At 50.0% G+C, this 24,916-nt stretch overlaps 1 protein-coding gene and 1 long non-coding RNA gene across 5 annotated transcripts; both read right to left on the minus strand.

Moving 5' to 3' along the window:
• Window positions 1-361: 361 nt before the first annotated feature.
• Window positions 362-23,853, minus strand: ZNF692 (zinc finger protein 692). 4 transcript variants are annotated; one of them, XM_084647292.1, is made up of 12 exons: window positions 23,781-23,853; window positions 22,132-22,343; window positions 21,572-21,603; window positions 15,917-16,399; window positions 14,407-14,455; window positions 13,831-13,971; window positions 12,191-12,319; window positions 4,596-4,658; window positions 3,617-3,695; window positions 2,761-2,875; window positions 1,869-1,968; window positions 362-1,185 (listed from the first exon to the last, which is right to left on the minus strand). In XM_084647292.1, the coding sequence occupies exons 2-12, from the start codon at window positions 22,317-22,319 to the stop codon at window positions 801-803; spliced, it is 1,764 nt and encodes a 587-aa protein (XP_084503418.1). In that variant the 5' UTR covers window positions 22,320-22,343; window positions 23,781-23,853; the 3' UTR covers window positions 362-800. The 4 variants fall into 4 exon arrangements, with proteins under 4 accessions (XP_084503418.1, XP_084503417.1, XP_084503416.1 ...); XM_084647291.1 differs by having other exon boundaries at window positions 23,704-23,799; XM_084647290.1 differs by lacking the exon at window positions 23,781-23,853 and adding an exon at window positions 23,601-23,770.
• LOC311530661 lies at window positions 6,845-9,221 on the minus strand. Its single transcript, XR_014714048.1, has 4 exons — window positions 8,748-9,221; window positions 8,562-8,643; window positions 7,997-8,127; window positions 6,845-7,787 (listed from the first exon to the last, which is right to left on the minus strand). It is a non-coding gene; the product is annotated as an uncharacterized lncRNA (long non-coding RNA).
• Window positions 23,854-24,916: the final 1,063 nt, after the last annotated feature.

The following is a 24,916-nucleotide window of genomic DNA, read 5'->3' on the forward strand; positions in this document are numbered from 1 at the left end:
TCTGTTTGGTCTATTTACACTGGGAGCTCTTCAGGGTAGAGACTTTCTCACAGTGCATGCCTGCAGCTCTCAGCACAATGGGCTCACAGTCTCCATTAGGATGCCAAGGTTCTGCTCTAATGCAAAGACCACAACACAGGCAGGCTTTTCTGCAGCTGGACGGGGGGTGGCTGCTGAACCTCCACTCAGAGGAGCTGCACCAACCGGGGATGGGGTAATTTCACAGGAGAATGGCAGGGAAACAGCAGCAGGAGCTGTGGCCATTGGGATGAAGACAGGCTCACCTACCCTCAACCCTGCCCTGCCCAGGCTGGCAGAACCAGCAGCCCCATCAGAGAAGGTGCTCTCCCCATCCCAGGCATGACACAAAATAATTCTTTATTGAGGATTTGTCCAAAGCCCTGAAGCGGAGAGTAGCAAAGCCGAGCCCTGTTCCTGAGGAGGGCGAACCTCAGCATCTCTCTTCAGAGCCCCCTTGCTCCAGAGAAGGTGCTGGTGTCAGTCCTCTTGGCCCATGGAGAGTCTGTGCTCTACTGACTGTGGTGTGGGGAGGCTGCGCAGGGCTGCCTTTGCCTCCCTGTCCTCATACTCTCAGTACCTGGACAGGATTTCAGATCTTCTGCTGCAGTCCCCAACCATGGTTCAGTCATTATCCCCACCCCTCTTCTAAGTGCTTTATGTCCCACTCTCAGCAGAGTCCAGCTGGAAGGCAGGATCCTGCTGGGATCATCTCTGCCAACATCCCCCGTGGTTCAGCCCCCAAGCGCTGGTCAGACCTGGATCCCGCTCAGCATGGCTTGTTACTCGGCGGAGGCTGCGATGGGGGACACCGGCCGTTCTGCCTTCTCCATTTTGCAATGGCTCGGTGCAGGGATCTCCAGCTTCTCTGTGGCAAGTGGGCACAGCACATCCGAGTGGTCCTTGGTTGGTGTCTCCTCAGTGAGGCTGGGGAGCAGGGATAGCGTGTCCCTGTTGCTAGGTGCTGGCATTTCCAGCGTGGGCTGGGCCGGGCCGGCAGTCACCTCGGGATGGCTCTTGCTTTTGTGTGCGGTGACGTTGTCCTTCTTCTCAAACTTCTTGCCACAGATGTCGCAGGAGAACAGGTAGAAGGAGTCGGCGTCATGCTTCTTCATGTGCCAGTTGAGGGAGGCCTTCTGACGGCAGGTGAAGCCACAGATCTCACACCTGCGGGTAGGGAAGGCGATCAAAAGGAGAGTATGGAGAAAGCCGGGCAGGGAATCAGATGCATAGAGGAGACAGGAACACAGGAATTGTAGGCTAATCTGGCCTGCAAGTTAGGTCTGGTCCCGGGCTCTAATGGCTGGAGAACAGGCTTAAAACCTGAAGCAGGAGGTTTAATCTCCCTTCCAAAATTGCTATTGTTCATTATGGTTATTCTCAATATTCTTGTTTCCACATAAATGTCCAATCCCTTTTTGGAATCTCACTAAACCTTTGGCCTCAGCAACTTCAGTGAGTGGCAGTGAGTTCAACAGGCTAATTCATTACTCCCCAAACTTCTGAGGATCGTGCCCCGCCCGTACCTCTGTCCGCGACTCACCATGTTCTCCCCAGAGCCCGGGTTGGAGTGGTGCTGCAGCTTGGGGACTTTGGGAACCTCTGGTCTACAAGTATCTAATGGGTGTAGACATCAAGAGGGTGAGGGGGAGAGGCCTTGTCTGGGGTGTAGTTAGGAAGAGGGCCCGGACAGCCCTAGGGACTGTATCCTCCAGAACTGGATCGATGGCACCTAATCAGGGATTTCCACCTTTGGCCTCTCAGTGCTGCAATTCTTAGGGACAGAGAGAGCTCAGCACAGAGGAAGAGACCCCAAGTCACAGAGCAAGCCAGTTGGGGTTGCTACTTACTGTATGGGTTTCTCTCCCGTGTGGATGCGTCTGTGGATGATCAAGTTGCTGCTGGTGCGGAAGGGGCGGGCACAGTACTCACAGATGTAATCCCGTTTGTCTGCAGCGGGGAGAAGACTGGGTTACTGGTTGTACTGGGCAGCAGGATGTAGGGCAGGGCATTTTACCCAGGTGGAAGCAAAAGCAGGGACGAGAGAAGGGCAGTAGTCCAAAGGGCAAAAAGCAAGGGGTTGCCAGAGCAAATATTGGTAGTGAGTCCAGGGCTGGAATGACAGTGGGACCTGCAGGTTGGGATTGAGGAGCAATGGCAGAATTGTGTGTGTAGGGGGAGCTCAGGACCAGACAGCAGAAGATTCTGTGGGTCCAGACTGAGATGCATTATTAGCAGCACTGGGTGTGGCTCCTGGGGCTAGAATAACAGCGCTGTTTGTAGGGCATGACTGAGAGGCACCTGCAGAGCTGGGGCTGGGTGGGAGGGAAACCCAGGGCTAGAATAGTAGTGGGGGCTGTGGATCAGGACTGGGGAGTATCGGCAAAGGTCGAAAGGGGGAGGGGGCCCAACCCAGGGCTGGAATACCAGGGGGCCTGTGGGTTGGGATTGAAATGCATTAGCAGACCTTTGTGATTGTGGGGCTGGAATTGAGGGGCATCTGGCAGATGATTGTGTAGGAGCTCAGGACGGGGACTGAAGGGCAGCAGTGGGGCTGGATTGAGGGGTACTGGCAGGGGTTTGTGTGTGTGTGTAGGAGCCCAGGACTGGACTAAAGCCCTGTGGATCTGGATTGAGGGGCCCTGAGAGAGCTGTGTGCGTGCTGAGGTGAGGCGGAGCCCAGCACTGTAGCAGAAAGGCAGGTGCTTTGAGGCTTTAGCCCCTGTGCTCAGGCATACTGACCGCTGTGCAGCTTCTCGTGCTCCTTCAGGTGTTTCTTGAAGTTGAAGGACTTGCCGCAGCTGGGCTCAGAGCAGGTGAAGGTCTTCTGGTGCACGTGCTGGTATTTCTTGTGGTGCTGCCATTTGGGGGTGGGGGGGAAGCAGAGGGTAGGGTCACAGCTGCCACCCAGAGACCCCACAGTCCATCCTCCCTGGTTCATACCTAACTGAGCGCCCTACCACAGAACTGGGAGTCAGAGGGAATGTTTGATTTGATTTTGGGGCTGGACCAGCAGCCCCAGTACAGGGGGTCTCCTTGGTGCCACTCAACTCTCTCTGTGGGACAGCAGAGGGAAGCCATAACTCTATGACCCATTCAGCCCCCAGCCTGTCTGTGGAGGCTGCAGCAAAGGAGGCCAACTGGATCACGTTCCAGAGTCAACTGCAATCAGTGGGAATCTCACCATGGACGTTGATCAGCTCTGGGTTGGGGCCTTAGCTCTGATATAGAATCTTGTCCTGCTGGGAACTGAGGACACACGGACTCATTTCACTGAACAGCCAGTCAGATGGGAGCGACCGGGGCATATGTGACAGCTCCCATTTGAGCTGGGGATTGAAACGGGGATGTCCAGAAATAAAAGCATAAGTAGCTACAGATTGAACTATGGTAAAACCATCGCAGACTCCTGTTCTCTGTGGATCAGGCACAGAGAGGGACCCGTAACATATGTTCACCGATGGGTCACACTGAGCTGATTGTCAAGCCCACAGCTGGGCTGATACCATAATGGTTTTAGGCCACGTATCCCAACAGGGACCAGGCGGTGCTGGGGGTGGGTCAGGTGCCCCTCCCCACAGGTCACCGTGTCACTCACGTTCAGGTACTGGCGGTTGGAGAAGATCTTGCCGCAGCCCTCGAAGTCGCACAGGAGCATCTCGCGCTTGGTTGCCTTCCTGCAGAGAGGAGGGGGTGAGGATCTTGCAGGTTATTGATGGAGCCAGGATGCAGTTCAGCAGCCCCTCGGTTCTCAAACCCTCCCTTGTCCTCTCCTCTCCATCTCCCCACTGCATGGGCAAGAGCCATGTCCGCTGCAGCCACCTTCCTGGATCTTTCCCTGCTCACCAGCTGCCTTCGTCACCTCTCCTCTGCAGCTTGTGACATCTGGATAAAGCCCCCTTCATCTCCCTGCCTCACCGGCTCTCCAGCTCCTTTCCAAACTCTTTTTTTCCCCATCTATGCCCATCTGCTCTGGTCTCTTGGTCAGCTGTGCAAAGTATTGGGGGTGGAGTGGTGGACAGGTTGGACAAAGCACACCACTAGCAACGGGGAAGGTGTGTGGGTTGGGGGCGCTAAGGGGTGGGTCGCATGCCCTGTGGAAGACGCCAACCGATGGGTGTGGTGGATATGCAAGAAACACCAGGGAGTATCACTGGCTGTGAGCCTATGCAGGGACACGAGAGGGGTGGTTGCAAGGGGGAATGGACAGGAGACCAAGTGGCAAGAGGACTGCACATCACTGGGGCCATTGAAAAGTATGTTAGGTAATGGGCTGTGGGAAGCAGCCCCTGGTGTGTGGCTCTGGGGCTAATGGGGCTTTTCCTCACCTCTAAGTCCAACTGGAATGGCGCTGCAACCCCCACCAAGAGGCCAATCCAGACAGAGCGGGAGATCCTACCCCTGCCCAACTACTTCCCTTTGCAGGAGGCACCACCGGCTGCTCAGTGGACTGGGGAGTCCAGCTGTGGGGAGCAGGGATACAAGGGACTGGTCTGCAGCCCAGCTCTGCTACTATAAGGGCTCTAGGGCAGGGCAGCCAGCAGAGTCATGTCCAGGGTTCCAGGCCAGCTTCCTACCTGATTCTTTTGGGGCCGATCTGGGCCACATCCTTGTTGCTCAGCTGTCCCCGCTTCTTGCGGCTGCAAAGGAAGAAACAAACTGATTGGGTGCTCCCAGAGGGGTGTGTCTCTCCTCCTCCTTTCTCCCCATGTAGTCTCCCTCTCCCCTGTCCTGTGTTTTCCTTTTCTGTACACCCTTCCCCATCTCCACCATGAACGTCTCTCTCTTCCCGTCATTGCGAGAAGGCATAGGAGACGAAGGCTGCCTGGCCTTCTCTGGGGCAGGGATCTCCAGCTACCAGCCTCCTCCTACAGGAAGGAGAATTTAGGGTGGCCACCCTAAGATTGCTCTGGCATCTTCCTGGACCTCCAAGTCTCACTGACACCCATATGGACACTGCGATGCCTGCCAGACACCGGGAAGAGCTCCAGTTTGACCCAGGACTACAAATTTCATGTCTTGAAGGTCAGGTCAGTGTAGAGGCCAGTGCTCAGATCCTCAAAGATCTTGAAATGCCTAAGTCTCATTGAAATCAATGGGAAATAGGCACCTAAACTTCTTTGAGGGTCGGGGCCTGGGTGTTTCCACAGACTGCTAGGCTTTAGTTGTAGGCTGGGTGCACACCCCCATCTTTCTGATAAAGGGTACCCCTGCCGAAAGGATACAGGGCTCTGTCCAGCTCACCCCCCAGGCTGCTGGAGTCACTAGGGTTCAAAAGTTAAAGGTTTATACAGTAGAACCTCAAAGTTACGAACACCTCAGGAACGGAGGTTGTACGTAACTCTGAAATGGTTCGTAACTCTGAACAAAATGTTATGGTTCTCTCAAAAGTTTACAAGAGAACATTGACTTAATGCACCTTTGAAACTTTACTATGCAGAAGAAAAATGCTGCTTTCCTTTTATTTTTTTTTAACAGTTTACATTTAACACAGTACTGCACTGTATTTCCCTTTTTTTTTTTTGTCTCTACTGGGGCCTGATTAATTGACTGGTCAGTTTGTAACTCTGGTGTTCATAACTTTGAGGTTCTACTGTAACTATAAAAACACACAGTCAACATCATGCCACAATATATAAATTGCTTTAAATCAACCTCTAAAATGTTCTCAGGCAGCATTTTTTGTACTTTGCCTTTCTGTAAATTTTCAATGGATTTTTTTTTGTTGGGTTGTGTGTATGTATGATGAAATGGATGTTTATTGACATTAAACAATAACAATCTAATCTTTCCAAGCCTAAATATACCACAGGCGTGCTAGATACAGCAGGGCTCAGTGCTTTCCTGCTCCGTGAGAGGCTCCAAGACTCACCAGATAGTAAGCAAGCAGAGGACAACTTGCACAATGTTACCATCTTTGGGTCTCTGTGATAGCATATTTCTATATAAGTAACCTCAGTTTTTCTGGCATACAAAAACTATTACACATCGCAAGATCCTACATGTGTGTGTCTAACATGGCAAGGAAAAAGAAACTGTACAATGCTATATTTAGAAATAGCATGTGTTCCTACAGTTAATAGACTACATTGGAACATTATTTCACAAGAGGGCAGAATTGAGGTTACATATGCAGCCTTTACCCTTTGCCTGACTTCTGAGCACTCATGGTCATGGATTTCCAGAGGAGATGAGAACAGCTTGCTCCCCTGACTTTCAACTAGAATCTCAAGTGCTCAGTGCTTCTGAAAATTAGGCCTTAGTGGTCAGTTTTTCAAGAGGACTCAGAAGCTCCCGAGCCCCTGATGAACATTTGGCATAACCTAATGGCTTTTTTGGTATCATATTTCCCAGTTTTTAATTCAAGTAACAAGATGGACAAAACAATAAGACCGAAGGAGAAAGCATCACTCTACAATTTCAAAGCTCTGATGGCTTGTAATAGAGATGTAAACAGAAAATTTAAGACCTGCAATGCAGTGTGGATGTATTTGGTAGGACACCCCCTGAATGCAGTCATCCTAGGGTTTCTAGGCACTACGGTAATACAAATAATAATGAAATGATAATAAAACTTGACTAGGTCAGTAGAACCAAGCTGCTCTTGAATAAGTCCATCATTTGCACGATAAAAATAAAAAGCACTAAAAACCTTTAGAAAAATCCACTCTGGACATTAAATATGACAGAAAATGATTTTATTTCTGTACTGTTTGACAGTTATCTCATATACGTACTCCTCACCGCACAAAATAACTACAAGTAAATACAATGATCCTATGTTACAAACATGATTAAATGTTATTATTTACCAACAATAAAAAGTCTTTAAACACACTGTATTGCAAAAAGGTATAATACAGTTAAGAGAGAAGGATACAGTCGTAATCCCATTAATCTAATATTTTTAAACACAGAGAAAGTTTGGTCACATATACTGTGACAAAGTTCCTCCTCTACTTTGGTGGGTATTGTGCTTATTGGCAGATTTGTTCCCCTTGGAGCTTCACGGCAGCCCTCAGTTTGGGCGTTTTCGTGAATCCACAGTCCAGATCAACTCCTCCTGTGTCTGACCTGGAGTTTGGAGGTTTGGAGGCCCACCCTCTACTCCGAGTTCCAGCCCAGGGCCCTGTGGAATGCAGCTGTCTAGAGTGCCTCCTGGAACAGCTGTGTGACAGCTAAAACTCTCCGGGCTACTTCCCCATGGCCTTCTCCCAGCACCTTCTTTATCCTCACCATAGGACCTTCCTCCTGGTGTCTGATAATGCTTGTACTCCTCAGTCCTCCAACAGTCCGCGTTATCACTCTCAGCTCCTAACGCCTCTTGCTCCCAGCTCCTCACATGCACACCACAAACTGAAGTGAGCTCCTTTTAAAAACAAAGGTGCCTTGATTAGCCTGCCTTAATTGATTCTAGCAGCTTCTTGATTGGCTGCAGGAGTGGTTGGGTGAGATTCTGTGGCCTGCGTTGTGCAGGAGGTCAGATGAGATGATCATAATGGTCTCTTCTGACCTTAGTATCTATGAATCTATTCTAATCAGCCAGTCTGTCTTAATTGTCTCCAGAAGGTTCCTAATTGTTCTGCAACCTTCCCTGTTACCTTACCCAGGGAAAAGGGACCTACTTAACCTGGGGCTCATATAGCTGCCTTTTATTACTATCCTGTAGCCATCTGGCCCGACCCTGTCACAAGTTTGATCTAATTTAAAATGTTCTTAAATCTTGCAGCCACTTCGCTTTTGTTGTTGTTGGTCTGTGATGGAATGTCCTGAAAAGAGAAAGAAGTTAGAAAATAGCAAAATTGTCATTTTGGTGAAGAAAACAGATGTTAAAAATCACGGACGATCTGCCATGTTCACTATGTAAGATGCAGGCTATGCAGCTTACTTTGCAAGTGCAAGTTGAGGCTGCTCAACGCTTTGCAATACTGTATATTGCACACAGGTATTGTCATCAGATTGGGATGACGGTACTTACAGAAAGAGATGAGAGTCATCTGCGAAGGAACACACACTCCAGTATGCGACGTGCTCTTGATGAGCTTTCTCTTGCTCCTCTGATATTTTTTTTTTCTGTCTCCATGTCCCTAGCTGCTGGTATCATAATGGCTACAGCAAAAACCACACATCAATGTGTAACTTATTTGATCAAAACCATTACTTCCTTTAAACCTTAAAGGGACACCACAAACAAGTTCAGTCAATCTTTAAAATGTGTGAAAAGTTCAGGTGCTCTATATTTGATTTCAGTGGGAGTCTGATATCTATCCTATTTAATTAGGCACGTTTGAAATCCCACTAAGCACTTACACACCTTTGAAAATCTGGCCCTAAAGGACGATCAACAGAGTGCTCTCAAATGCACAAAGTAAAGAAACTGAAGGGAAAAGAAAGATTTAGAGGGAAATAATATTTTTATTTCCAGTGATTTTGAAAGTTTTCAGACACAAGCATGGTTTTTGAGTAGATGGTGTACCTCTAATGGTAAAATTAAAATGCTGCAGGGAGAGGAAGGGGCAGCGCAAATTAAATATATAATTTACCATTATTTTCTGTTGTGTTTCGATTAATGCCTCCAGAACTTGTTCTCTACTGGTAGCAAACTGTTACTTAGTTTCACAGCCCCTGTAAAACAGACATTAATAGACTTTCAGTATAGAACTGAAGTCACAAAAACATCTAGAAAGGAAAAAGGCAGAAGATCCTTTACTGTGCATGTTAATACTTACTTGGTATCTGTTTGGGTTTATATTTTGGGGCTTCTTTCTCCCATAATTCCCACAAAAACATATAATCGTGAAGAGATAGTTGAGAATGGAAGACTGTTCACACTTAATACAGCTAATTCCAAAGGAAATGCTTTTATACCTTCCTGTGTAATAAAAACATTAGAAAGTCTGGAAGGAAAGAGTTAGGGTCTATAATTAATTCCCTGGTGTTATGTAAGGCCGCAGTTCAAGAAGAGGCTTAAGCATATGCTACTTTTTAGGCATATAAGTAGGCCCATTGACTTCTATGGGACTATCCGTGTGTGTAAGCACAGGCACCATTGTCAGCCCTTGTGATTTTACTGAGAGTCTTGTGATATTTGGTGTTTTTCTTAAAGCCCCAGCTCCCAGAGTCAAGCGACCACCAGCGTTTATTTAGATACAATGAAAGTTTCTAGCCCTCACGTTTGGAAAAAAAACACGTTGAAAATGTGTCCTGAGGGTGACTTAAAGGCTCAGAAACCAGAAGAGAAATTTAAAGAACCTATAATTTATTATTAGAAAAATCCAAAAAAACCCCAAACCACTCAAATCAAATATTCATGATTTTTGAGATGTTACTCATTACTTCTGTACACTTGAGATCGGCAGTACTGACTTTTAAATACTTTGGTGACTTGGAGCCTAATCATTCACTAAGGACCTGACCCAACTCGCAGTGATTTATTGCAAGTCATTCCTCTCACTTCAGTGAAGGTTGCATTAGGCTCAGTCACCCCAAGCAGTTTCCAGCACCCACCCAAGCTTAACTTGGCTTCCTTGGATCTTCAGAGATTAACTCAACTATCAACATCATAGTACTGAAACCAACACATCTTCTCAGCAATGAGCAAATTTTCAGCATCATTTATCTAGAAATGTAATAACAGAGGGCTCTTCAATCTAACAGACAAAGGTATAACAAGATCCAAAAGCTGGAAATTGAAGCTAGACAAATACAGATTATTAATAAGGCACATTTTTAACAATGAGGGTAATTAACCTTTGGAACAACTTCCCAAGGGTTATGGTGGATTCTCCATCACTGGCAATTTTTAAATCAAGATTGGATATTTTTTTAAAAGATCTGCTCTTGTGCACACAAGAATTAACTCAGGGAAGTCCAGTGGCCAGCATTATGCAAGAGGTCAGACTAGATGATCACAATGGTCCCTTCTGGCTTTATAATCTAAGAAACAATACGCTAATGCATACATCATTTTCTGCATAAAAGTATTACAAATTCACACTAGCAGCTTCAGTGCAGAGAACCAGACACTACACTGCTGAATATTTATTATCATTGTGTGATGGAACCTTATGAAAACTACAGCATTAGTTTACTCCTGGGGGAATTCTGAGCCACTGCTCAAGTGCAGAATGAATGCCTCCCGGAGATATCTTTTCCCCCTGTAGAAAAATTGATTCTGATGGGGAAGTGAAAGGAAACTGCAATTACACTTTTCACGCACTAGGGGCTGATGTGATGCCAGAAGAGAGGACAGCTAACTCATGGGTCAGAGCAACCAGCCATGGAGAGGGAGAAGACAGAGGCTGCCCTCCTCACAGTGCTGTGCCAGGTGAGGAGGCACGGGATATGAGTGGGACACATGGTGTTGTTAAGGCGGGTCACACAGACTGACGTTCCGGAGGGATAGTGGAGGGGGACAGTCTGGGGTGGGAGCAAAGGAGCTAGTGGGGTGAAAACTTTGAGCCCAGGACCGAATAGGAGTGGGGGTGCAGGGCCACATGGAGACGGGGGGGAGGAAGGGTGCAGGGCCACATGGGGACATATGCAGAAATGAATGGCTGAATGGGGAGTGGGGATGCAGGGACACATGGAGACAGAGGCAGCAGATATGCCTGACTGAATGGGAGAGGCATGGGGGAGGTTCCCCAACAATCCCCACCCCGCAAAAAAACCTGTTCCATACTTCTCCCACCCACATCCACCAACCCTCCAGATTCACTTCCAGGCTCCTTCCCAGCAATTACCTCCCTCTCCCTCAGCTCCTTCATTACCCCTGAAATCCCCAAGCCTTTGTACTGCTTCTCAATGATGTGGGAAAATACATTTCTGTATTGTAGTTTAAATGAATTATGATCAAAGTTCTGTATTAATATGCCCGGTAGAGAATCTATTTGTCAAAAAACATTTCCTGAATCTTTTTGTTGTTGTTGTCTGTATTGTTACAGACATACTTGCTTACGGGTATTTGAAATAAATTACCAAAATAACTGAAACTGGCACGATTACATTGTATTACTTTGACAAATAAAATATGCAGAATTTTAAAATACTGTGCACAGAATTTTTAATATTTTGGTGCAAAATTCCCCCAGAAGTAACTACTTATACACTGAAGCCCTATTTAGCCATTCGCCTCTTCCCTGGTGAGCAGGATAGTGCAGTACACTATGGCCACTTTGTACCACTTGGGCAACACAGAGGCCATGTTCTGGCCCCACATGGCCAGAGGAGAAATCCCTTTGTGTCAGTGGAACTCTCTCCAGGGAGGGATGGCTCCTGTGGAACCCTCCCTGCACTCTCTGGTGCTGTAGGGAGAGCTTTGATATATCAATCCTCCATTAATGTTAGGGATCTTATGCCAGTGGTATGAGTTAGAGCAGTTTAGGAGCTTCTCTAAGTTATGCAGAGGGCAGACGGCGCAGGATCAGGGAGCTGCAACTGGTTCCATGACAGCTCCACCTGCATTGAATGGAGCTGTGACATGGGCAAACTTCAGCCGTACTATATTCTCTCTGACTACCCAGACACTAGTACGCTTGTCTCCCTCGCTGTCCCCTAGTTTCATTACTGGCTCTATTACCATTGAAGTCAATGGAAAGAATTTCTATTAATGTCAACGGACTTTGCTCAGGTCCTCACATGGCTCCCATCACAGTGGCTAAGCATCCTCCGTGAGCAGCACTGGCTAGGTATACAGAAGCATTCGTCCATCCACTTAGCTGCATCTAATCAGGGGCTAAGCCGGCATAGCTATGGCGCTTAGGGGTGAGACAAGTTTCACACCCCTGAGCGATGTACCCATGTTGATCTACATTTTAAGTGTAGACCAGGCCTGAGACACCCAGCGTGGTGTAGTAGACAGCTCTGCGCTGGGAATTGGCTGCGGTTTGGTCTGACTGCTATTGTCAGGGGTCTGTAGTTTCAGAGCACAGGACAGCCCCACACACGCCCTCGGGCCTTTAGGTTAGCCAGCATTCGAAAACTTTGGGGTTGCGAAATGCAGTCACTTCTCAGATGGGCCCAAAGCCACTTGGATGATCGAGCTGAGATAGACAAACTGATCTCAACCCCTTCCTTCTCACTCACCCACTTCTCGCCTTCCTTTCTCCTCTCCCTATGTGCTCAGGCTCTCCCTCTTCACCTGGATTGGCCCTCTGCCTGTCTTCCCCCTCACCTGGATTGCACCGCCTTCTCCTCAGAGGGGCTGCCGTTGGCTGGACTCGCCTCGGTAGGCAGCTGCGCACCCTTTACGGGTCTCTTGCGGCTCTTGTTCTGGCTTTGTTCTCTTTTCAGCTCAGAGTCACTGGATGGACAAGATGGACATAGGAACTGGTTACAACCTGTGAGAGGGGGCTCTCTAATGGCAGGTGAAGCTAGACATGGGAAACAGAGGAAAAGCAACCCAATGCCACTCAAGGAGAGGCACATAGACTAAAAGCATCTCCTTCAAGCCAGTGCTAAAGGAATCAATGTATTATTCCACGTTCACGTCAGGTTAGAGCTGAGAGTTTAGTCACACAACAGTTAGGGTTAGATTTGTCAGAGCAGCCTTCCCTCTGCAGAGTATGTTTAACAAATGGGTCTCTCGTTTCCAATATCAGGACAAAGTCACGAGGAAGGATGGGATTGTGGTTAAGGTACAAGACTGGGTGGCAGAACAGCTGGGTTCTGTTCCTAGCTCTGAAACTGACTCACTGTGTGGGTGAAATCAGGGGCCTTTGTTGATCAGATCCCCCTTGTGGCAAGGTGGGGAGCTACACCAACTTGGCTCCAGCCCCTGATGCTATCACACCCAACTCTGTGTTTGTCAAGTCCTTGTTACAACCTGACTTTTCCTGGCCAGATCCTCAGCAGTCTCTGGCCCCTTCAGGGTGAAGGGGAGTCAGAAGTTCCATGGCTCTAGTAGGCGTTACTCAGCCCTAGGTCTCCTGCGTTTAGAACCTTCTTCTCCATAAGCCCCTGGCTGGAGTATGCAGGGGAGCCCAGGCCAGCCCAACTCACTGGGTTCAGCTCGGGGCCCGTTTGGATCAGCTAGAACCAGTCTTTGTCAGCCCCTTGCTGCTACCACCTGCCTGTAGGCTTGCCATGCTTCTCTTTCTTTGGAGTGTTAGCAGTTCACCAGCCTGCTAGAGGGCGGCTCTCTAGCAGCTGCCTTTCCTCTCGGGAACTCCCCTTCTAACTGAGGTCCTTAATTTTTTTTATCATGCCCAGGTGCTTCCCTGCCTAATTAACTGCCTCCAGTTCCCTCGGGTGAACCTGAGGTGCCTCATTCCTCACTGTGGAGCCTGTCAGAGCTGGGCTGGTCCCTGAGCCTTCAAAGGGCCATCTACCCTCTGACATTGCAGTGGGCAAATCCCTTCGCCTCCTCTTACCAGTAATGAAAATAAGGTCCCTGCCCTGGGGAATTTACAATTCCAGGGCCGGATTCTGATCTCACTCATACAACGAGAATTAGGAGCGCTCAGCAGTGGTGTTTAGGAGCATCCCGGGGTACCACAGCTACCTGTGAAATCAGAGTGAGGCCTTAATTATACTAGCAAAGTGTTGGCAACCACAAAGCAGGGAGCAGGTGGGAAAGGGCAGGGATCCAGGAAAAGCTACGGAGAGAGACACCTTGTTCTGTACGCGCCCTGTGGGTTCCTGGGTTAATTGTTAAAGGGCCATGGAAGGTGAAGGGACAGAAGACCAGGGCTGTGGAATTACGTCAGAACATACACAGACTCTTTGTAAAGTGCAAGACTTCAGTCCAGCCTGGCAGCCCTTCAGAGAGCAGTGCAGTCAGCTCCCTCCCATCCCAGCTCTAGCATCCCTTACCTGTCCAACGAGGGGTGGTAATTCTTATCGCGCAGGTCATCCGTGTAAGTGAGGTCATCTTCTTCGGTGAAGTCTTCATCCTCCTCCTCTTCCTCTTTGGGGTCAGGCACCTCCTCTGGTTTATCCTCCAATCCTGGTGCACTGCAAGAATCAGATGTCAAGAGAGGAGGTTGGACGGAAGCGCATCTCCCTGAGCCATGGCTCTGACGGGGAAATCTCTGAGGGCTCTGTGGGTCCTGATCCCACCATCTCTCCTCACAGCCTGATGGCCATCCTGTCTACATGTCCCTGTCAGTCACTGGTCTCTCTGCTGAAGCTGTTCACAACAGCGCTGATGCGTAATAATAGGTGTAATAATAGGGATGTGTAATAATAGGGATGGGGTAAGACTGTCCCACTGGGAACTGGCTTGAGAACTCAAAAGTTAATTTCATACCGGATGTTGTCAGACGGGAGTGACTCTGGGTCATTGCACTGCTGGGGATACAGGACAGCTCCTCTCTAGTCCCGGGAGCATACGCACAGGGGATAGGTGAGCACCAGGGACATATGATGAGAAGAGCCACCGTCACTCACCTCTCCGGCTCTATCCCTTCCATGCCAGCCTCTGCCTCTGCCAGGGGAGCTGTGGGGAGAGAAACTAGGTGCAGTCAGTTGAAGGGTGAAATGGAACCATGAAGTTGAGATCTGCAGAGAAGGGACGGGGAAGGAAGGTGCAGTTGTGGGAGAGAGGTTGCAGGAAGGGTTTGGGAGGAGAGAGGAATGCGAAGTGAGAAGGCCCCGAGGAAGGGAACTAAATCCTCATTCAGGGTATAAACCAACCACTAACAGGCCAGAGAAAGGGGACTAGGAAGAAACTATAAACAAGTTGTTCCATAATTGTCCAATAGAGGGTTTCTTGTCCCTCCTATGAAGCACCTGATACTGGTCACTGAGGAATAAAGAGCTAGATGGACCCATGTCTTATCTGTTCTGGCAGTTTCTGTGTTCCAGCACCTCAGATGTGCTTGGCTGGACATCTGCCCTTGTTTCTCCACAGCTGGGGGACACCCACAGCCAACCCTCCCCTCGGGACCTGCAAGCTGGACGACTACATTTGAAAGCTTCACAGAAAGCAGGATACACCTGCCAACTAGGTCAGCAGCGTGAATAGCATAGGATGCCTGCCCTGGCTCCCAATTCACTCCCAGGACAGATGTGGATCTGAAAAGTTCTCCATGGAACTTGGGCCCTTGTCACTAAAAAGACCTGCCTCTCTCCCCATGAATAGCAGGGACACGCTGGGTGCTTTCACTAAGGCCACATCCTCACTTCAAGCCAGTGACCTGATCGGTTACAACACAGTTAAAAGACGTAACAAAAAGGAGACCTACCCACATTCCTGGAACGGGGCCCCAGGACTCAGTGACCCACCCTTGTCTCTGTAACTGACTTAAATCTCTGAACCGTCCAAGGCTTCAGCCTGGTTTTAGGGTAAATGGTTAGTCCTGAAGCTGTAATGTGATGGGGCCTGGGATGCCAATGATGGGAACATCTGGGTGTTGGGGTCTGGCAAAGTGGGTCCCTGCCTCTTTAACTCATTTCTCCTCTTGACTCAAAGGGGCCTGAATCTGCTGACTGATGGTCAGGGTCTGGTGTCAGGCTCCTGTACTGTCCAGGGGTGGGGGCAAATGTAGGGGGATAGGGACTAGTTTAGAGGAGGGTGGTTATTATTACAGGATCCCTATCATCACTATGGATGGAGCTAAGACTCATGGGTTGCTCGTTTGCTTAACAGGGTCCAGCTGATCACTTTCAGATAGGGAGGGGGTGATGTAGGGTCGAGGAAGGGCTATCTGAACTTGTATTTCCAATGTACGGGGGGAGTCAGCTAACCTGGCTGGGAGTGCCATGGGGGTTTGGAGTCAACGGGGCAAAAGAAATCAAGGACCAGTGGAGAGAGGGAGGAGGAATCCCAGTTTTGGCTGGACAGGAGGAGAAGGTTGTGGGGCCCTGGGAAAGAGAAGACTGGTCAGCTGCATCCATTGTGCCACCACATGCTTGCATGGGGATCCGGGAACAGGGGGGGTCCTGCTCACTCCCTCACCTGCGTCAGTGTCTGTGTTCCCTTCTCCTAGCTCTCCACCGTGGTCCATGCTGCTGGTAGATGATGGAGCTGCCATTCTCTCCACCACTGCACTGTTCCCAAGGGGGTTGGGCTCCACCTTAACCACCTTCCCAGAGGAGTCCTGGGCAAGTGCTGCCCTGCGGAGCGAGCGCCTGCGGCTGGTAACTGGGGAAGGTGGTGGGCTGGGCCCTGAGCTGGCTCCTCTTTCCTTGCGTTGGGAAGTGGCTTTGTCGGGCTGTGAGCTACCTCCCGGTGGCTGCTCTTCCGGTGCAGGGGGGCCCCAGGAGAAGGTGTGTCCAGCCATGCACTCCCACACTAGACTTCCTGGGGCTCCTTTGTCTCCTGGTGAGGGGGTCTTCACATTGGGGATAAAGCTGCACTCCTGGCTGTGAACATGAGACAGGACGACCAGGCGCTGCAGGGCATCCGTGGGGAGGGCGCTGGGATCTGAGCCACCCTGCCCTGGGGGAGAGAGAGGGAAACCACATGTAAACCACAGGGTTCCCCTAGCACCATATAACCTGTCTATCCCTGCCTATAACCCAAGAACCCACGGGGGACACTGCACCACCCCAACATTTACCCCAACCTCTCCATATAATCCTACCCCTAAGGGAGCCACAGCACCAACCCCTCCTCCCCCATAACCCAACTTCCTGGTCATGTGACTCTAAGCACCCCTATATTCATACAAAGAAACGGAGTACTTGTGGCACCTTAGAGACTAACCAATTTATTTGAGCATGAGCTTTCATGAGCTACAGCTCACTTCATCGGATGTATACCGTGGAAACTGCAGCAGACTTTATATATACACAGAGAATATGAAACAATACCTCCTCCCACCCCACTGTCCTGCTGGTAATAGCTCATCCAAAGTGACCACTCTCCCTACAATGTGCATGGTAATCAAGGTGGGCCATGTCCAGCACAAATCCAGGCTTTCTCACACACCCCCCTTCCCCCCCCCCAGGGACACACACACACACACAAACTCACTCTCCTGCTGGCAATAGCTCATCCAAACTGACCACTCTCCAAGTTTAAATCCAAGTTAAACCAGAACATCCGGGGGGGGGGGTAGGAAAAAACAAGGGGAAATAGGCTACCTTGCATAATGACTTGGGGGTGTGTGTGAGAAAGCCTGGATTTGTGCTGGACATGGCCCACCTTGATTACCATGCACATTGTAGGGAGAGTGGTCACTTTGGATGAGCTATTACCAGCAGGAGAGTGAGTTTGTGTGTGTATGGGGGTGGGGGGGTGAGAAAACCTGAATTTGTGCTGGAAATGGCCCACCTTGATTATCATGCACACTGTAGGGAGAGTGGTCACTTTGGATGAGCTATTACCAGCAGGATAGTGAGTTTGTGTGTGTGTTTTTTGGAGGGGGGTGAGGGGGTGAGAGAACCTGGATTTGTGCAGGAAATGGCCCAACTTGATTATCATGCACATTGTGTAGAGAGTTGTCACTTTGGATGGGCTATTACCAGCAGGACAGTGAATTTGTGTGTGGGGGGGTGGAGGGTGAGAAAACCTGGATTTGTACTGGAAATGGCCCAACTTGATGATCATTTTAGATAAGCTATTACCAGCAGGACAGTGGGGTGGGAGGAGGTATTGTTTCATATTCTCTGTGTGTATATAAAGTCTGCTGCAGTTTCCACGGTATGCAGCCGATGAAGTGAGCTGTAGCTCACGAAAGCTCATGCTCAAATAAATTGGTTAGTCTCTAAGGTGCCACAAGTACTCCTTTTCTTTTTGCGAATACAGACTAACACGGCTGTTACTCTGAAACCTGTATTCATACACTGCACACTACTGGAATAACCTTTGTACAACATATGCCTTATGAGGTATCATTTGAAAACTAATAACTCACTGATCACTAATATTCTTGTGTGATGTATGGACGCGATGTGTATTAAGAGTTATGGATATAGACTAGAATTGTGACTAAAGTATGTTTAAATGAGACATGTCAGGGGGAGCTGTAAATAGGTCTGCCCTAGACAAAGGAATGTGTTTGCTTCTCTGAACAGGTTTCAGAGTAACAGCCGTGTTAGTCTGTATTCGCAAAGAGAAAAGGAGTACTTGTGGCACCTTAGAGACTAACCAATTTAGTCAGTGAGAGACAATGAAGGTCCATTTACATATCAAATACCCAAAGCTATCAAGCCAACAAGTGGGGGAAGAGACAGCATGGGGTCTATGCCCAAGCAGGAGAGAGAAGCTTGGTCCGGGTTTTACTTTTCAAAAAATATATTGCCAAGTTCACTGATCTATAAAGGTGGGGTTGGGGGTGTTTGAACCTCAAGTGATAAGCAATTGAATCAACTGATTGTACACAATTTTACCGACAGTACCAGGAGGTGTGAGCCAGTACGACATCATGCATCAACTATGGGAAAGGGACTGAGAGACTTTTTCCATTAGACCATATGAACTGGAACCATAAACTCACTGAACATTAAATCCCACCAAATGAGGGTAAATCCATCCTCATCATCGTATCCACTCATTATACTCCATACCTGAACATAGCCATTATATGAACAACATACCCCATATCTCAATGTCTGTATTTTGACCCGTTAAACTTTTACCCCAAATCGGGGAGATTGCAGATTATGTATTCCTTACGCCACCCATTTCCTAAACCGAATTTCGCACCCCTTGATAATCTGTACCTTATTCCCTGATAACCAGAATCTTCTTTTTACTTCAACATTTTCTTATTAAAATTATTAAATTTGTTAAAAGTGCATAGAGTGAGGTCTTTTCTAAAAGCTAGTAACACACTGGTAAACTGGTAATATCATTGTGAAATGTATGTATAAACACAATATGAGAAAATATGGATACTTAATGATATCATGCTTTAAAGTCTGTGGTCAAACAGGGAGAAACAGGTCCCCATCCAGACAGGAGCTAAGGTAGCTGTCTACCTGTTTAGAGTGAAATTAAGCAAGCTGTGACCAAAAACAATGGAAGCCCTATTTACATAGAAATCAGCAGGGGGATGGGAAGTCCACAGGATGGAAAGAACACTGTGAGGTCACTCTGCCTCTTGACACAAAGTCATTGAACTTTGGAAGATATAATCAAAGAGAGAAGCCATGCCTGGCATCCCATCACTAGACAGACACAAGGGAACAGAACTCTTACAAGCTGAGAAAGATGGGCCCTTCAACCAAGGGAGGGGTTGAAGTCTCTGGAAACTGAGTATAAGCGAGAAACCTGCTTAGGCAAAGATCTTTCACCTAGGGAGACAAGGAAAGCCAATATCTTGTACTTCTGTGGAAGGTCCTGACTGAGGGAAAGTGAACCACGGCTTTGAAGAAGGAAGCTTGGTGAGAAAAAACATTTTGAACAAAGCCTGTCCCTCGCTAGATTCAGTTTTAGACTTTTCAATCCATGTTTTCACTTTTATTTGCTTATTTCCCTTTCTAACTTTATTCCTTTCACTTGGCATCACTTAACCTATGTCCTGCTAATAAACTTGTTTGATTTTTATTATAAACCAACTCAGTGCTGTTTGCAGGGAAGAGTTTATTTATCCTGGTTAATAAACTGTGATGTACTTTTGTCTCTTTAAAGGAATAAGCTGACCATTATTTCTCTGAACTGTCCAGGAGAGGGCTGGACATTGCAGAGCACATAGTTTTGGGAAAATTCAGGAATGGGAGAGTGTTGGGCTCAACTTGCTGGTTGTAACCAAGACTGGTGGAAGACAAAGTAGGGCTGTAGACTCGCTGCTGGGGTCAGAGTTGCTGAACCCAGGCTGTCTAGCACACAGACACTCAGGGTGTAACTGCATACTTGTAGGCTGGCTGTGAGCATCCCAGGCCATGGGATGCAGCAGCAAAGCACTGTACAGGACCCAGGGTTGCAGGACAAGCGGTGACACAACCCCTTACTGGTCTGGATCACACCCAACCCTTTGACAGTGGAGTAGGCGAAATAAGATTTATACACAGCTTGCTATTTTAACTGAGGTTTGCACTCCAAGCACTAGTAGAATAGTTTTAAGTATTTTTCAGGTGAAAAGGCTGGGGAAAGTCAAAGAAAGGTTACTGTTTTATTATTTTCTGTTTATTTCAGGGAAGGAAATAGAACAAAGGAAAGCATAAAGATGAGTCACAAGCAGAAAAGGCAGTAGGAGAAAAGAAGCAGATGCTGAGCTCACCAAGAAGCAATCAAAAGAGCTGTATGCACAGTGAGGTCTTTCAGCAGCTGATCAGAAGCAAACGGAGCTAGTGGTCATGCTGCACTCATATGCCATAAGGAAGGATGGGGCACCTGCTCCAAACCAGGGGCCGGAGCGGATCCCTTTTTCTACTACAGGGCATGCTTGTAGGGTGGCTGTGAGCATCCCAGGCTGTGCACTGCAAAGCATAGGCGCCCAACACCACTCTGCCCCCAGCCTCGCCCCGACTCCACCCCTGCCCCACCCCCATTCCAACCCCTTCCTCAAATCCCTGCCCTGGCCCGCTTCTTCCCCGCCTCCTCCCCCTCCCTCCTAGAGCTTGTTATGCTGCAAAACAGCTGTTTTGTGCCAGCAAGTGCTACGAGGTAGGTGGAGCAGGGATGCAGGCATGCTCGGGGGAGGGGGAGGAGGTGGAGGTGGGGTGGGGCGGGGAGGGGAGCTTGGCTGCCGGTGGGTGCAGAGCACCCACTAATTTTTTCCCCATGGGTGCTCCAGCCCCGGAGCTCCCACGGAGTCGGCATCTATGCTGCAAAGCACTGTAGGACACCCAGGTTGCAGGGCAAGTGGGACACAACCTCTTACTGGTCTGGATTGTACTCTGAACTCCATGACAGGGCGCCAGAGCACCACCCCCCTAATTAACTCTAACCCCCTGTGATGGGATGTACAAACCCTATGCTGGGGAACAGAGGGTTAAGGACCATCTGTGGGCCCTGGAGGCTCCACCCAGCTTCATCTGTTGGGTGTGCTCACAATGCACATGGAGCTTGAAAGGGCACTGCACAGCTCAGCCTGGGTGGTCAGTGCAAGGGAGCAGACCTTCCCTGGTAGCTCCTACAGGGATACAGCAGGAGTTCCATACTGCCTGAAGAAGACCTCAATATGGAGCTGCAGGCCACCATCAGAGAGACAGCAGAGTGAGGGTGAGGAATCTCCGGACCCCTTGCAGTTGAGTACGTGTTGCAAGTCAATAACCAGGCCCTCACTGGGGCTCTAGAGAGGCAGGGGGCACTGGAGGAAGAAACCTAGGGAGCAGACTTAGTGATACCCTTGAATTACCAGCCCCAGGGTCAAAACCAAGTGGAGCGGTGGGTCTAGGTTCCCCCGCTGCCAACCCAGACTTGAGCCACTAGGTGCTACTGCTAAACCATAGACTTGAGCCACAAGGGGGTATAGAGAGTTAGTGCCCCAAACACAAGGTGATCCCCCCATCATGCCCAGTCATATAACCCAGCACCACTGGGGCTGAAGCACAGTCTACCCCCACCATGTAATCCTTCTCCCTGACATGACTGTCACTAAAGGGGGGATTCCCCCACTGCACCTCCCTTTTTAGAAGGACACTCAAAGCTGCATACCCCTCCCCACAAGGAGAAGTGCGTGCAGAGTCACAGAGACCCCATTTGGGCAGGAGAGGTGCCTACCTGCACTCAGGACGCAGCCCTGTGAAGTGTACCTGCAGCAGAGAGAGGTGGGGACAGAAGGTGAGATAGTGAGTGAACAGCGAGGGGCAGGGAGGGAACCCTGAAAACACAGATCCTGCACCCCCTGGCTGAGCCCATCCACCCAGAAGACAAAAGGGAACCTGCTCCATGACCTCCATCAGCCCACCCCAAAATCTCAACCACCACATGGGACAGGCATCAAGGTCAGATGCCAGTTAGGGTGCAATGGGGGAAATTGCGGGAAAGGACATATTGGAGCTTGTCAGGGTAATTGGTGGGGGCATGATTGGGACAGCAGGAACCTGTGAGGTTCTGGGAGGGATGCACAAGGGGCTCTGTGGGGAAATGGAGGCTGTGAGGAGGGTCGGCCCTGTTAGGGGAAGGTGTGTGGGAGGTGGACTGTGAAAGAAATCAAGGGTCTCCTATGTCCATTCTACAGAGCCCCCCCTCCACTTCCTTCTCCTCCCATAGGACCTATCTCCCACATCCTGGCCCCTGCTGTGGGACCAGTACTCTCATCCCTCCCTCTCACTCCTCACCGGTCGATCAGGTACTTGGCCAGCTGGGAGTGCAGGGAGAATCCCAGCTGCTCCTTGAGCCGGCACCACTGCTCCAGGTGGCCCCCGATGCGGATGCGGCACTTGCTGCGCCGGGCGTCCAGCTCCTTGCGCTTCTGTTTGCGGATACACTCAGAGGCCTGCTGGCGGCCCTGCCGCCTCTGCTCCATCCTCCCACTAAGGATGCTGCCCACCTGGGAGTGGGGAGAAAGAGACGAGGGAGTGAGCTGCAAACCCCTTGGGGCTGCACAGAGGGAGTGGGGCAGAGATCCTGTCCGTGGTGCAGTGGGAGGCACACTGAGACAGATACAGAGGACAGTGAGTCCAACTAGGGCATTACTGGGGGTGAGGAAAGCATTTGAAAACTCAACTAGTAAAGACTGTACCCAACAAAAGAAATAGTGTGGGGGGTGAGATGGGTAAGTCAGGAAAAGGCAAGGGGAATATCCCAAGAAGAAAAGGGTCTGAGGGTGGGAAGGAAAAGGGACTATCACATCGTTAGGGTCCAGGGGGATAAGGGGTGTGGGGGACAAGCCTCCCAGAGACATTCTCAAAGGCCTCTTCCCTCTCCTGCTGTATTAGTTTGTCTAAAAGTAATCAGTTTAATCAATAATACCCAACCCCTTTCCCACCAAAGGAGTAAATCGATCTGTTTGTTCCTTTTTCAGTGCCCTTGACTTTCTGCTCCCCACAATGCATCCCTGGGACCCACTGTGCCCTGCCCTTCTCACCACATGGGGGACAGTGGTACCCAATGCCCCACTCCAGCCTGCCCCAGTAACATTCCCTGAACAAACCCAGGGCCAGGCCCCACACCTATCCTGCACCAGGTACACTGAGACAGATACAGGGGGCAGTGAGCCACATCGGCCCTGGGCTGCCCATGAACCATACAGCCCTAGAGCTGCCACCCCACACTGGCTGCCCTCCCCCCTCCATGGCGCCTCACTGCTGCCCGGTCCCTCCCACCAAAGCCCCTCCTCAGCTCCGCCCACCGCCCCACCCCTATTCCTTCGACCCATCCTGACCCACCCATTACAGCCCATCCCCTTTCCCTCAACCCCCCCCATCACCATAGTCCCTCCAGTATTCATCAGCCCCGCCCCTCCCCTTCTCAGACCCGCCCCTGTTCCTCTCAACAGAGCCCCGCCCCAGCTCCACCCACCACCCCGCCCCCACCACCATAGCCCCGCCCCTTTCCCCTCAACCCCGCCTCTGCCCCGTCAGAGCCCTGCTCCTGCCCTCTTCCACCAGGGCCCTCTCCTCTATCCCCACGGCCCGGATCACCCTCCCCTTCCCTCAAGCCGCGCTTCCCGCCGGACGCCTCTGGCCAATTAGAGCGAGGCGCGCGGCAGGAGTGGCCGTTGTGTAGCGAGAGGTGGGGGCGCGCGCTAATCCCCCTTTGCTTCCCCCCTCCCCAACTGCCTCTTGCGTTTTTTCCGCCGTGGTACCTTAAAGTGGGCCCGTCGGGGCACAGCGCGGGATATGGGCGTTGGGGCAGCACCGGGCCCCGCTCCGTACCCCCGAGCCCTTCACCCCTATCCTTGAGCTTACCCCGAGGAGGGGAGGGCCCACTCTGGGGCCGTGTCCCCTTTAAGAGACAGACCCCTCCTCCCCCAGCGCTTACACACCGCTGGCTGAGACCGTGACAAGATGGCGTCACACCACCAACTCCACAAGCGCGGAAGGAGCGCGCATGCGCCGTGGACGCTCTCCGGCCGATAGTCGAGATAGTGTGGCCCGGTGCATAACGGGAAATGGAGTCCTGCGCGCAGGGCCTGACGGGTTTTCGCGTCTCCAGCTCACGGCCGAAGGGCACCTTGGCTCTCACAGGGGCATCATGGGAGTTACAGCATTTATCCATGCTGGAGTTCGATGTTATCGTCTTTCCCCCTACCCTGATGCATGATGGGAGCTGTAGTCTTGTGCCCGTGGTGTATGATGGGAGCTGTAGTCATAGAATCATAGAATATCAGGGTTGGAAGGGACCCCAGAAGGTCATCTAGTCCAACCCCCTGCTCGAAGCAGGACCAATTCCCAGTTAAATCATCCCAGCCAGGGCTTTGTCAAGCCTGACCTTAAAAACCTCTAAGGAAGGAGATTCTACCACCTCCCTAGGTAACACATTCCAGTGTTTCACCACCCTCCTAGTGAAAAAGTTTTTCCTAATATCCAACCTAAACCTCCCCCACTGCAACTTGAGAGCATTACTCCTCGTTCTGTCATATGCTACCATTGAGAACAGTCTAGAGCCATCCTCCTTGGAACCCCCTTTCAGGTAGTTGAAAGCAGCTATCAAATCCCCCCTCATTCTTCTCTTCTGCAGACTAAACAATCCCAGCTCCCTCAGCCTCTCCTCATAAGTCATGTGTTCCAGACCCCTAATCATTTTTGTTGCCCTTCCCTGGATTCTCTCCAATTTATCCACATACTTCTTGTAGTGTGGGGCCCAAAACTGGACACAGTACTCCAGATGAGGCCTCACCAATGTCGAATAGAGGGGAACGATCACGTCCCTCGATCTGCTCGCTATGCCCCTACTTATACATCCCAAAATGCCATTGGCCTTCTTGGCAACAAGGGCACACTGCTGACTCATATCCAGCTTCTCGTCCACTGTCACCCCTAGGTCCTTTTCCGCAGAACTGCTGCCTAGCCATTCGGTCCCTAGTCTGTAGCTGTGCATTGGGTTCTTCCGTCCTAAGTGCAGGACCCTGCACTTATCCTTATTGAACCTCATCAGATTTCTTTTGGCCCAATCCTCCAA

Source organism: Lepidochelys olivacea, assembly GCF_965140295.1.
Source record: "Lepidochelys olivacea isolate rLepOli2 genome assembly, chromosome: 14".
NCBI classification, from domain to species: Eukaryota; Metazoa; Chordata; order Testudines; family Cheloniidae; genus Lepidochelys; species Lepidochelys olivacea.

What these genes read in the sequence shown, in the direction of transcription:
- ZNF692 (XM_084647289.1), bottom strand. Translation starts at nt 22,697, where the DNA reads ATGTCTCTGGGAGGCTTGTCCCCCACACCCCTTATCCCCCTGGACCCT. An exon ending in GCCAAGTACCTGATCGACCG is followed by an intron (nt 21,604 to 22,131) that starts GTGAGGAGTGAG and finishes TCTCTGCTGCAG; the next exon opens with GTACACTTCACAGGGCTGCG. An exon ending in GCACGAGAAGCTGCACAGCG is followed by an intron (nt 1,969 to 2,760) that starts GTCAGTATGCCT and finishes TCCCCGCTGCAG; the next exon opens with ACAAACGGGATTACATCTGT.